This window comes from Melospiza melodia, chromosome 1 (assembly GCF_035770615.1).
Source record: "Melospiza melodia melodia isolate bMelMel2 chromosome 1, bMelMel2.pri, whole genome shotgun sequence".
Lineage (NCBI taxonomy): Eukaryota > Metazoa > Chordata > Aves > Passeriformes > Passerellidae > Melospiza > Melospiza melodia.
The window spans coordinates 147293364-147308236 of record NC_086194.1 but is presented as its reverse complement, the minus strand read 5'-3'; the positions used below and the strand labels follow the sequence as shown (position 1 = coordinate 147308236).

Sequence of the window (14873 nt, the reverse complement as noted above, 5' to 3'; positions counted from 1 at the left end):
GCTTTTATACATCTTCCAGGTTTTAATGTTGTTTTATTGTAGTGAATATTTTACTACATTAAATGTAAGGGTTTATTAAATGTCATTAACTTATTTATTATATATTAGAACAATTGTTCTTTTTAAACTGTTGGTTCGTACCTGAGAACTCTTCAGTCCATTTTAAATTTTTCTTTATTTTTCTCTTTAAAGAGTAAAAATTATTTTCACCTATAGTATTTAATTGTGAAGAACTGTTCCAACATGACTGTGCCTATTCATATTTCTTAAGACGGGAAAAATAGGAACCAGAAATCTCCTGATTTGCTTACAGTGGCATACTGGAAGTGTTTTAGAAGATCCTGTGAAAATTTCCTAGTCAAATTAAATGAAAGACTGGATTATTTCCAGAAAGCACATATTTTTTAAAGGGGTTAAAATCAAGAGACTTCCTTGGGACTAAAGGTTAGATAATGAGAAATGTGTCTGTGAGACACATGGGCAAGACATCGATCTTCTCTATATATAATGTTTCAGTCACTCCTTACATGAGATGAAAACATTGAAAGAGGAGCTCTCTCTCTTTTTTCTTTATTGTATTGCTGTGGCTCCAGCCCTGATTAGTTGTGTCTCTGGAGGATGAAATCCTGCCTTCCCAGTGGCCATGTGGTAGCACAGGTAATACTCAGGCAATGGATAGGTATATCAGCTGCAAACTTCTAAAGTAAATTAATGAAAAAAAATTAGAATCTTAAAAGTTTGACTGGTCCAAAAAATAAAAATGGAGGAAACTTTTGTTCCTAGAGAGAGAGAATTACCATAGAAAGTACTTTACTAAGGACATATTTTTGTTTACACGACCTCACCTAAGCATATATTTGGTGACTCACTGATAGTAGAGGCTGAGAAGACACACCAAGTTTGGGTATGCTGAACTGACTAACTGATATTTTGAATAAGCATCTCTGCCTTTTAACTCAGAGACCATCAAGAGATACCCATGGACAAAGTGTTTCATCTGCAAGACCTGAAATTCAGTAGTCTGTGGCAAGTCCCAAAGTCTCAGACTGAAATGTGGGAGCATACTATTAGTGGCCTTTTCCTTTCCTGCATGTTATTTCTTTATATCCTCTTTCTCCAACAGACTATTTCCTATAGAAATCCCTGTAAATACTGGTTGTAGGTAACAGTGGTGATATCCTGCTTTGAACCCATCTGTCTTCCAGTGTGAGCTGCTGCTCCTCAAGTTTTCCAATTATGATGCTTTCTGTTATTTCTCACTTGCTGCTTTGATGGCATTCACATTCATATTTGACTTCATACAGTGTTCCTAAAAGACAAAAAGACTTGTTCCTCACCTGTATAAACCCTATTTACAGCTGGCACACTTTTCTGTAGTTATCACTGTTTTCTGGCTTTGATTCTTTCCATCTTCTTGCCTTGTCCTTCTACCCTTGACTGTCCCACCTGGTGTCTCCTGTTCCAGTAGCCTGGGCAGTGTCACACCAGAGCAGTTAGTGGTTTGTCTCTGACATATGTCACCACTGGTCACTGTCACTCATCTCACAGTAAGATAAAATATGCTCTGCATAGACTACCTACCAGGAGGTTTGTCTCCCTAAAATCCAGAAAGTGGAGCATAGTTGTTTAGATATCAGTCACATTGGGTTTTCTTGGAGTTTACATGGCTTCTTATTCACAAAATTATTATTATTATTATTATTATTATTATTATTATTATTAGTAGTAGTAGTAGTAGTAGTAGTAGTAGTAGTAGTAGTAGTAGTAGTAGTAGTAGTAGTATATCTTTAAGTGAAGATACCAGAAAATTCTTTCTCCCTTTTTCTCAGTGCAGGAAAAATGAGGGGACTCCTCTTTGAACTGTTATCTATTGAATTATAAATATCTTATCTCATTTAGATTACAGCCTATTCAGGATGTAATATATGTAGTGTTTTAACATTATACGATCCCTTATGTGTTTTATAGAAATTCCAGGCACCATATATAATTTTTCTGAAATAATGATTTTTATCCTTCAAATTTTCACCTCCTTCTCCCTTTTTATATGTATTACTGCACTAAGATGAAAATCTATCACTAAGTGATTTGCTCTCTTGACCAGAGAAAAGGAAGATGCAGCAACAGGGAACAAAAGAAATATAAAAAGAATAATAAGAATTATGAGGAAATCCACCACACTAGTTATGAAAAAGGGAATCCTACTATCAAGGGCTACAATACTGAAACCTGAAACTCAGATTAGAAAATCCTAGAACAAGATTTTTTTTTCCTTGACAAAAGTAACTTCTTTTTAAACAAAATACTTGCTTTTATGAAAAGAAAACCAAGGAAGTAAGTGGGATATAAAACATTTCTCTGAAAGAAGGAATGTTCCAAAGGAGAAGCAATGTGCTTTATTAAACACCTAATATGGCTAGAAAGATATAAACAAACAAATAGGCACTCAAAGCTTTCATAGATGTAAACCAGAGAGAAGCAGTACACTTCTGTTAAGCACAGAGCTGGCAGCAATTTCTTCAAGTATAATTTTATTATGCCAAACTCAACTGTTTCCAACCTGTATTTAGTCTGCAGTTTACTGCCTCTACTTCGGAGCTGAACAAAGACTTGCATGCATCCTGTTTTTCCCAGATGCTTTGTTTGACTTAATAACTACACAGCTCTCCTTGTTTATATCTTACTTAGACTGTCTCTGCCACAAGAACACTACTACTTTGATGGATATGTAAACTTTTGTGCGCAGAAGAAAATGGCATAATATTAGCCAAAAAAAACCCTGAAAAACATGATTTAATTTTGTGTTTCCATTTCCAACCCTGAGGCTGGCAAAGAAAATGGTTGGGCCTGGTTCTTTTGATTTACCTTCAGAATCCTTAGCTTTCAAAGAACATTTCAGAATTTTGTCCTCAAATACAAATTATTCTTTTCTTGTCTCAGTTAAAAAACTTAGGAAAACAAACTTGTGTAATTGGTATGCCCACCTGTCCTACATATTTGTGAAATACTTTTGGAACACTTTTGAGGTTTGGTTAAAAATCACACAGACTTGAAGTTCAGCAAGGTTTCAGAGAAATGGTGTCTGTGATGAGTCGCTGCTGGCAGAAATGCTGAAGGAGAAGCTCAGCAGTTGCCTATTCCAATTGCTACAAGCGGACGCAGAGCAGCCAGCCAAGTGCAGATGCTGAGCAAATATTGCCTCAGAGGCTCTTACACATCTGGGAGAGTTTGAGGGACATAAAAGGGGAACTTGAGCCTTTACCATGGAGAATCCTAGAAAATAATAGCATTTCAGAAGATTATTAATAATAAGAATGGGACTTCTATGTGGGACACAGGACAAAATCTGCAGAAAATCAGACCTCATTAATTTTGATGTTCATGGGAGAATTCAGTAATTATTCGGTAATTAAAATTCAGTAATGAAAAATAAGCATTTTAGCTAGCAGACTATTTGGGTTTATGCTGCTGCTCAGATCTGTGGGGCCCCAAGTGATAAGGTGCCTAAAGCCTTGCCTAAGACCATGCTTGTCATTTATGGACTGATGCCTAAGATTTAGGACAAGAAATTTGGTTTTGAGAATGCCTTAGGGCACTGTTAAAAGTTAACATTAGGAGTGATCTATTTCAGGCCCATAGTTCTTATTAAAAATATTTGTTTCCCAGTACATACGGACATTTTCAACAAACATTTTGGGTTTTGCATTCAAATAGTTATAGCAAATGCTTCCAGAATTATTTGTGTTAAAGTTTAGTGCCTAAGCTCAAAGAATCACTTGAGTGATCCAAGTCATCCTCAGCTATCAATCCACTAGGAAAAGGAACATCTGTATTTCATGAATGTGTTTGCAGTTAACTACATTTTGAGACTCTCTGAAACCCAGCGGGTCTTAAACACTGTTCCAAAATTGCATTTTAAATGACCAAGAGACTATTTTGTCATTATCTTTCTATATTTTTTCATGATATGTTTCCAAATAAAGAGATTAATTCTTTAAACTCTACATTTTATTCCAAAAATACTCAATTTTTTTTTCCCTAGAAATTTGCATAATAATTTGGGATGGCTGGCAAATCAGTGGCTTTAAGTTCACAAAAGAGTGTTTAATGTAATAGGAAAAGATCAGTAATTTCCAAAAATTCTCATCATTCTCCTTCATTTTCCTCACTAGCACTCTATGGAAGCTGGGAGAATATAGCAGGGAAATATGCTTACATTTTCACAGTATGCTTTCTTATCTCTCCACTATTAGTCACAAAAAGGATACACAAATGTTTGCACTGATCCAGCACAGATTATTATAATGCTTCATTTTATTCTTCACAAACAGAAAAAAAAATACTTTTGCTGCTGAAAATTGCACTAAGACCATATTTTGGCAAAGGCTGATCTAAAATAAGACATAAAAATCACAAATAATAAGAAAATTCTTTTATCGAGGTTTTGTCATTGAGAAATAATAAAGTAATTTTTATACTACATTAGAGCAGATTGTTCTTGTTAATGTGATAGAATTTGTTTTCAGAGAAAAAAATAAAACAATACAGAACTTTACTGACAAATGTAAATCCATTTTTGTAGTTGGATGGAGCCAAGGGGTTTTCTGTTTCTATATAACTATATAATAAATTCTGTAAATTCTGACATAATACTCAACTGCTATCCAAAAAGAAAGGGTTTTTTTTTTTGTTTTTTATATGGATTAAAGTACTTAGAACTAGGAATTAAAAACAAAAGCACATGATTGTATAATATTTATTCTAGATGACATCTGACTTCTACATCATCTCATTTTCAACTTCAATTTGGTTATTAACAGAGTCTAAACTACTAAAGCAGTCATAAGTACAAAGAAACAGAATTAAGTACTGGTTTCAAAAATGCCCTTAAGAATTTAAAAAGTTGATACTTATTCAAAAATAATAAGTTGGGTGCAAAAGAATTTTATTAGCTTTGGCAAAATCTGTGAGGGTATTCTGCCTGAATCATGTTGCTCCAAGTTCATTAAACAATTATCTCTCTTACTTTATTTATTTTGTCTGATAATACTCACAGGAAGTTTTGACTTTTTATAGACAAAACAAATTGAAACCAGACACAGCCAATATATCCGATGGGTTCATCTTCTGTCAGACAATTCAGTGAATAAAGCAGATAATAATTCAGTGTTTTACAGCAGCAGTGACATCCCAGAAGCCACAAAGAATATTCAGCTCCTTTTGCCTTAGCTGAGATCATGGAATGGATATTGTTTACGATAATTTCCAAAAAACTTTTTGATACATTTTTGTAGATTTTCATTCCCTTCACATTATATTATTCATTCTTTTATTTTAAATAAAGATTTGGTTTATAGAAATTGCTTCCATTTCCTCAGACAACATATGTTTTAATTAATGTTACATACAAGAATATTGGAAAGCAATTATAAATATTCAGATTTTTTCTCCTAGGAAGTACCAACACATATTTGATGGCAAGTTTTAAAAATATATTTAGATTGAAGCCAGATACCTTCTCAAAAGATTAAAAAAAAAAAATGAAGCTATTGTCAGTTTAAACAAAGAACTAAATATCTGTATAATCTGCCTGAAAGTCTTGTTTGTAATCTGCAGCAATTCAGTCTGCTGCCCTTCATTCTAGACTCGGTATATTAGTAGAAATAGAGAAATTAGGTTCACTTTTTACTTTTTCCTTGTCAAACACACGCGGTATCAGTAGCAGCAAAGTTCCCAAAGAATTAAAACCACAGTGACAGAATGAAGTGCAAACCTTAGGCAAAGGTTACCTCTGGCTGGGCAAGGGGCCCAAAACAGCTCAGTTGTCTACAAATATTTCCTACAAATATCCAGGACATCTTCCTCTAATATCTGAGCTGGACTCTTAGGTATTAATCAGGAACACATTCGAGGCCTGGATTTCAATCTAACTTCCTTACTATGTAACTGAAAACAGGAGAATATTTCTTATTGAGCTAAATTACACTGAGAGCCTTTATCCCAAACCACCTTTTTCACTGTAGGACAAGTGGATCCTAGGAATACACAGACATTTAGTGTGGCTTCTAGTAAGAGCATCCCAGGGACATAGGTATGTATTAAAGAAAAGAAAACTCATTTTTTGTGGTCTAAGAAAAATGAATTTTGAGCTTTCTGATATCTGACTCATTATTTGCAAAGAAATAAATGGTAAGTTTTAGGGCTAAATATACAAAATGTAAGAAACTATCTAGGAAAGGTATTTTTATTCATTTCAGACAAAAGGAAAAACTTTTGGGATGTAGGACTTAATTCTCTTCTCCAAATACACTGATTAAGTAGCAAAACGAACATGGCTAGGAGAACAGATGCTACGGCAAAGACCAAAAGTTTGTGAGTTTGAGAAAGGACTTGAGTTTCAGCCACATAATCTGTCTAAATAGAGCATCAAATTTATGGATTGTTTTTGAATCTCATGCTTGGGCTCAGCTGGTAGTCTAAACAGAATAGAACAAGAATAGAAGCTGACTGACACAGAGTCAAAAAGTTATACTTCTAATTTGACATGAGTCCCAAAGCTAAGAGCTGCTCCACTAAATTCCAAATGGAGCAGATCATACAGGAGAAGAGAAATGCTGTTCCACAATGAGAGCACACAACTGTGATTTGGGAAGACCTCTGCTACAATTCTACTATATTTTCAAGTCACAGATTTTAAAACCAACCTCACTGAAACTCACCTGACTCTTCTAATACAGCATTTCCATCTTGTGGTTAGAACAGCTCTCTAATGACTTTAATCTTTCTCATGCTGCTCTACAAGAGGCTGTTAGCATAACTAAGCTAGATCTTGTTATCATTATATAAAATTTATTAATTAAATGTCTTTGGAATACCACATGAGTCTTATCAGTACAAATTAATGCTGTTAAATTGAAGCACTAGTGGCAAAGCAGCACAAGCATACATCCATGTGTCAACAGAGCTCTTGAAACTGATTTTATCCAGTAATGATTGCATAGGAAAGACTGTGCTGAGTAGAACACATTTAAAAAACACAACTGTGCTCCAACACAAAATTGTGTTTAATTTCACATCCAAAAATTTTCTCCAAAATAAAGAGGATGCTTCCTTTTGTAGTAACATCTCTGGTGCCCAGTATGGTGTTCCAACTCTCTCTGAGACAAATGTTGTTTCATTCTTGTTCCCTTACATAATTCTGTTGAAGCTTACACTGTAGATTAAGCCTTGGTCAGGACCAGAAGAGTTTAATGAGCATGTTTTCATAAAACAAAATATGGTCTCTCACCACTTCAATATCATGTCTATTTCTACTGGACATACTGGATTTAGGTCGCAGGAGAGCAGAGAAAATGTTGTGTCTTTTCATAGCACTGGTGAAAGTAACAATTATCTGACTAAGTGCTGCAGTCTGAACAGACTTTTCATTACACCAGCATGACATGCCATTCTTTATCACAGAAGGGTGGGTCTCTGTGAAAGGCGTTACTCACATAATATCTTAATACACATTCCACTCACCAAAAATCATTTCCTTATATCCTACTCACTTGGAAAATGTGTGAAAAAACAAATAAAACAAATTACTTCCATGTTATATACCCCAGTCCCTTGAAGAAAATTGTCTATTTTCAGATGTATGAAACATATGACTTTGAAGCATACTATCATAAGTAATGAATTTAGTGCTATATGTTAGAAAATTATTCACGTCTTGAGTGTACCTTGTAATCATAACTCAGTCTTATAAGCCATTCATTTAACACATTTATTCAAGACTACCACTACTCCCAATCTGTCTGGTTTGTTTACACTGCAGAACTATAACTTTCGTCTTTTCCAAGGTCACACATTCCCTAGTTTTTGCTTTTCTCACAGGTCCATCCTGTTCTCAAATCCTTCATTTTGCAGAGGGGACCATGCTGCTATTACAAGGCACTTCATTAACTGCATCATGCTACCGACAGGGAAAAAACACAAAGCCATCTCTGCTGAAGAAATTATGGGGATTATCTCCAGCTAGTAGCTAGATGGATAGATGTGGGATCTCAGCACCTCAGGACTGAGGTGCAGAGTGGCCAAGAACACCCTTGGGGGGCTCGGGGGTCCTGGAATGTTGCCAGAAGTGTCTGGTGGCAGGACTTTGATCCTACACAGGAGATGACACCTGTATGAGGACTGGGAGGATTTCACTGGGTGAATGGTGAAGGGATAAGTTAATTAAGGTGTAGAACACAGGGTTTAGGATTTCTGTACAGGGGGGTCTAAAGAAGTAAGATGGAGGAATTGGGGCGTGTCCTGTCCTTCTTCTTCTTCTTCTTGGCCTCCATCTTCTGTGGTGATGGTGGCACTTTGGGATTGGTCTTTACTAGAAGTGCACCGGTTAATAAGAGTAGAAGGTATTGGAGAAAAATCATAAATATTGTACACGTAACTTTAGGTATAAAGATAAGTGACCGCCCCGGAGGCTCGGGAGTGTGCCCATGGCTGACTTGCTGTGCAGACCTCTGTCGGGCTGAAAGAAAATCTTTTAGATAAACAATTAATAAACACCGAGACCGAAACAAGATCAGAAGTCTCTCCTCGTCCTTTGAAGCGCTGAGCTGTCCAAGGCCACTCTGGGGCTTTCCAAGTCTTTGAAACAGCCGAGAAACCGAGCAAGTGGCATCCCTGAGCTATCTCCGGACATAAATCAGCCAGCCGGGAGAAACCGACAACCAGCAAACATAAATCAACCATAAAACAGAGGAGAAAGAGAAAAATGGGATCCGACAGATAGATGTAGTACAGATAGCTTTATCAAGCCTCTTTTCCTTTCAGAAATTTGTTTGTATTCCTTTCCTACTCCAAGATAATCTACAAAATGCTTGCCGATGTTCTTTGAACCAGTAATTCTGTCCCTCACAAGTGTTTCACTAAGACACAGGGGGAAGAGGAATCTGTGAAAAGTGCTCTGAAAATTTCCTGTGCAAACAGTGAAACTGCCTCAGCTCTAACACCAAAGTAGCCCTATGCCAGCTGTCATTTGAGAACTGCCTATTACCTGGCACTGCTTGGGTATTTTCTGTGCATGTTACTTGAGTCAGACCAAAACTACTCTAAAATTCAGTTGTGATCTTTTGTCACAAGACATTTTTGAGTCCTCTTTTAAAGAACACGGGGGTACATCTATCAATGCAAGTGTGAAGATTTCATGATCGTAACAATGCAGAATATACCTTAAATAGTTTTAATCCTGGAAAAATATTAAAATTCATTCAGAATATCTAGCTTAAAAAAAAAAAAAAAAAAAAAAAAAAGTGAGAATTATGAAAGACATTGTTCCCACAGTATGGGCTTTCAAATTATGAGTAATTTTTTTTTCTGTCAAGAACATTCTCCTCAGCCAAGCCATATGGTTTTTGTAATTTTTGCTCAAAATCCCACCCACATCTGAAGTTACTTTGCACTAAGATAGTGGAACCAGAATCAATAAGCTTACACACACAATTCTAAAAGGTGCTTTATGGTGCTTTATGCATTTTTATGTAGTCATTGTCTCACTTGAAAAAGAAAGTGGTGAATATAATGTTCTAATTATTGCAAGAGGTTGGATCTCTGTCTGTAATTATTTGACTCATCAAGTTTTTGGGTATAAAATATAACCTGAACACTATTCGTAAATGGATACAACTACCACAGAGAATTATCCATCATCAGTTAATGCTTCAAGAGGAAACTGCATCAGCTTGAGTTTTTTGTCTTTTCATTTAAGACAAATATAATATAAATGGTGGTGAATACCTATTTTGAATGAGAAAAATGTGCAAGTTAACATTGCTACTGAAGCAATGTGGAAGAAAAAGAAATGTCAGAGTTTAAAAGCAAGAAAGGTGGGCAGGGAGAATTATAACAGAACTTGAAACTTGAACTAAAACTTTCACAAGAGAAATTAAAATTTTAAGCCTTAAAGTCTTATAACAGGTGGAGACCACAAAATTAATTAGGAGGCCATATTCTAAAACAGGAGCTGAACAGTTTGCAAATACAAATTGAACGTAAGTAACATCTGGAAGTTTTTAGAATGAACTGAACAAAGACACTGAAAAATAAAGTCTTTATTGGAATGGTAGCTCTTCTGTATAATTCAGGCTTGTAAGACTTACAAAGACTAGCGAGATGAAAACATGAGGTGACCAGCAACCTTACTGTCACAAACAAGAAGTCTTCCAGGAAATAGGTAGACCCTCTGTCCAAACTAAAGCTTAGTCACAGAGGTGGATTGTGGAAAGTATAAAAAAAGGTGTAAAATCCATCGTGTCTAGAATGAAATCAGAGACATAGAGTCCAAAAATGTGTTCAGCTGTCCTTTAAGTAAGCAGAAGACACAGACCACCAGACTTGTTATAATAGCTTAACTTTACTGAGGCTCAGAGGAAAGTCAGGCTATTCCAGACAACACAATGTAAATTCCCAATAGAATTGCATCCAAAAGCACTTCCTGAGAAAGTTCTGGTGACTACCTCCGTGGTCTGGCTCTCAGTGTGTGAAGAATTTAAGCCACAGAAGAACATAAATTATCCTGCTCTGGTGTCATACCATGTATACACTATGGAGATAGCCATCAATTTGACCCAACAGCTTTATGGAAAAAAGAAAAAAAAAGAAACTGCAACAGGAATGGAAGTGGTTTTGTAGATATGTTCTTCAGGCACACACAAATGCTACTGATGACTTCTGAAACAATTGGCAGCAGACTTGTTTTAAGCACTGAACTGTTGTTGGGCTCAGATATTAATCAGGAACATGAAATTAAAGGAATGTGGAATTTAGTGCTGAACATCATTCTTGCCTCAAAGAAACCAAAAGAAAAAACAGCTGCTTGTCAGGAAGGTAGGAAGTGGTTGCCATATAGCTTAGAAATTCATCTTTGTGCGTACTGTGTACAAGGGATCCTAATCTAGCTCATGACATGAATGATTAAAAGAAGTGACAGGTTTTTTTTTTCATCAGGGAGTGGAAAGTAGTAATTAAGGCATAGAGTACAATTAAATACTGAAACACAAGAAAAAAACTGGCTAGGAAGAAGGTTGCTGTGAGCTGGCTAAGGCACATAATTTCAAATACCTATTGAGAGTTTTTCTCAAATGAGAGAAAGCAGGAAAATTTACATGAGGAAACTCCCAACAGACTCAACCCCAAAGAAGGCCCCCTAGGAAACTCATAGTGAATGCTGGGCTATCAAGTGTGGAATAAATTTAGAGAATTTCATGGGAATTATTAAACTAGACATGCTAGAAGGCTAGAGAATAGGGAATTTAATACTCCATCACCTAATTTGGCAAAAATGGAGACAGTCACTGGGAAAGGTGCATTCATCCAAGAACTGAAAACTGGAAAATGATCAAGAAGTCTTGACAGCCAAGTTAGCACATGAGCTAACCATTTACTAAGATTTGATTATTGCTAATAACTGCGTAATAAATGCCAAAAACTGCATCTTGGACAGAAAGCTTGTAGAAAACACCCTTCTAAAGGGTCTTGGGTTTGCGGATGGCAAGCAATAATTTTTAAGCAATATTCCCCTCTAGAGATAAAAACTCTTAATAGTGTTTTACATTTACATTTACTCAGGCAAGAAAATAGGAAAAATGCTTGAAATTTGCTTCAGGGTGATCTCACCTGCCATTAAAGAAATTATTTGTTATTCCACTTCAATTTTTTCTGATAAGCAGCAAACAGTATAACAGAAAAGGCATTGCAAAATGCAAAAAAACAGATGTAGTAGATACTGATAAGCAAAGGATGGAAGAATGAACTTATGGGGTTTTCTCTAAATTTATTCCAATTAGTATTGAATGCACAAAACTCAAATGGCCCAAGAGAGTTCTCGGTCAGAAATGAATTCTTAGAAACAAAGGTAAAAATTACACTGCACACCCTAAGACTAACAAGAAAATTGGAGGATACTGGGAACATATGCCCCTAAGCAAGAAGATACATAACCAACCTTCCACAACAGTGAATTTGCAGAAAAGGTTATGCACTCATTAGCTGTTGTTTTAGATACAAAAGAAAGCGTTACTTTATTTTCCAGATTGGAGGCTGAATGCCAGTGGAAACAGAGAAAAAAAACAGGAGGAAAAATTAGTACCACTATTGCACTATCACCAACTGTATGGCAATTTATGTATAAATGGAGTTATATACTTCCTACTCAAAAGATTTATGGCTACCCAACCTCTCACTTAACCTGTTTACTGTACTGGTGTCCAGAACAGAACTGAAATGCTTCCATGTAAGCTGAAAACACCAGCATGAAACTGCATTAAAGACAAGGAGTGCCTCCCTGCTGTCAGTGACTCTGTAACCTGGCAGTGCTGTCACCCTTGCAGAGACTGCTCCCTTCCCAAGGAAGCTGCTGTAAGGATCTGTCTAGAGCCAGAGCATATGTGCAGTGGCCTCCTGACACTCTAACAGCCAAAATAACTTGTGGGGCCTTTAGCTGCAGTGCAGGCTGGTGGCCTGAATTCCTGTCCAGCTCAGAAGCTGGCAAGTACTTGCTTATAGCTTAAAAACTTCAACAGTGTTCCAGATTTCTTTCCAATAAGAACTAAATGCACTGAAAATAAATGAAGCCCAAGAGACCTATGGTTGCTGTTATTATATGATGATATTTTTTCTGTTAGCTTTAGGACCCCAGTGAGTTATAAGCTCAAGAAGAATATCTTAACAAAATTGGAAATCTCTATCTGGACTGAGATATGATGGGCTGAGAAAACATACATTAAGTTCAACTCCTCCAAGGAAGCCTAAGTGCCATCGTGGTGTTTCCCACACCAGACTACCCAGCTTCCACTAGAAGAAATTCCAGGCTTATGTGTTGGGAAGGAGAGGGGTTGTGGTCCAACAGATGCCACACACCCTCTCTGAACAACCAAAGAATTAAGTTAGTGGTGTTGCTGGCTTGAAGCTCAGATGCTTTCAGGTATCCCAGTAATACAAAGAGTCCACCAGCCTCTACCATTCTGCATTCAACACTTATCAATATATGATAACCACAGAGGGGAGCCTAAGATTGTTACTTTGGTGAAATTGTTCATAGGAGCAAAGCAAGCAAGCATGAACCCCATCTTGCTTCATGACATATAGGATAAACTGTCAATAAAAGTCCAAAAGAGGTCCTTTTTATTTGGTAGAAGAAGTGATCCCTTAGAACACTAAATCATTCCTAAAGAGAAGCAGAATTAATTCAGGCTGCTTGAACTAGACAAAACCAACAGAATGTAATCCTCTACAGATCTGCGCTATTGTGAAGGAAAAGTGGAGGAAAATGACTATGTGAAGGGATATGTATAAAAACAGGGCACATGGGAAAACTTTACAAAGGGCTGTATTTATTACACTGCCTAAGATAATCTCAGGAGATAAAAGCTGAGAAAATCATTAATGTGATATGTATACATTTTAAAAAGTCCATATGTAAGTTGCACATACAAATTCTGATTTCCTCACTAGTAAAACTTGAGGAATCTTCAAATTTTTTTTCCCCAAAGAAATTTGATAGTTTCTATTTTATTTGATTCTGAACCAAAATCAAGTAAAACAGTTTTCAAGTTTTCTGCTAAATTAAAATAATATCAATTTGAATATAAATTTCTAAATATTTAACTCTATATATTCTCTAACTAGAGGATGTAATCTATTTCATAATATATATTAATTAAAGTGATGTTAAAATGAAAAGAATATTTTAAATAGAGTTAAATAATTAGAAATTAGAAATCCATTACAGCAGTAGTCTGACCCAGGTAATTGTTTATATTTTCAAGAAATATTGAAAATAAAGCACCAATAGAATCCAAAATTAGATTTTGGTTCAATAGGTTCAATAATATGATATTTTGTTTATTTCTGAAATTGTAAGTTCTACTACAGAACTTTTTTCCATAGAAATTTTTACAGATTTTTAAATGCTTTTATTTTTAAATATTAAAAATTGTCTTTTCATTAGTGTTTTTGAAAACTGTAAAAAACTCCCATTTCTCTGCCAGGTTGATAACACAGTGCTGAAAACTTCACTAGGAGTGTCATTGAAATCCAAGCCAGCCCTCAGAGACTCAGAGAATGGAGCTCCATCAGAAAGTTTGATCAGGCAGAGAATGAAAAAAAGTAACAAGTTATTTAGATTGGAGTAAAATATTTTTGAGTTGGCAAAGGGAAAATAGCCTGCTTGAAGTCATGTCATCCTAAATTTGTTAAGTTACTTATTTTCTTGTAATGCTATTTGAAGTGTTAAGTTACTTATTTTCTTGTAATGCTATTTGAAGTATCAACATTTCCAATACATTAACTTGATTGGCAGAGGTGGTGTATGACTTGGGATAAACCCCAGTAAAAAGTTTTATTCCTGTCTGCTCCAAATTCTGAATGAGTTACTCTCAGCTGAAAAGATCCATGCCTTAGAAACATCATCACTTGCCTTTTACCTCTGAACACCACATCAAGTCAAAATTTCAGCGACAGACAGCAGTGTTCTGGCCTTATCTCATTTTAATCCCAGCAACTGATCTGAGAGAAATTCTAAATCAGGGGCAATAATACTCAACTAACTGAGTAAAACTTATTTTCGAAAGTAACAGACATGACGAAAGGTAGCTCATAAAAGACTGCAGGACCATACCACATCACTATAGGAGGAATTATCTGTTTAGGTCAATAAGAAGTAGTATTTGAAATCTGATACTTGTATGAATTGTACAGCTATTGCATGTTTTTCACCTTACCATTTTGTATTCTTTCCAGCTTTTCTGAAAATCCAGACTTCCATCTTCTCGGTGTTGTATAACTGTCCATCCTCCTCCAGCAATTTCCATATTACAAAAGACCTACAA

At 35.8% G+C, this 14873-nt stretch overlaps 1 protein-coding gene across 1 annotated transcript in view; it reads right to left on the bottom strand.

Annotated features, from left to right (window-relative positions):
- The window catches only part of ANGPT1 (angiopoietin 1), a 153871-nt gene that overhangs the window by 37753 nt on the left and 101245 nt on the right, over positions 1-14873 (bottom strand). The window contains exon 6 of the mRNA XM_063171028.1: positions 14766-14867. Within this exon, the coding sequence (XP_063027098.1) occupies positions 14766-14867 (102 nt within the window). The remainder of the gene's footprint in view (positions 1-14765; positions 14868-14873) is intronic.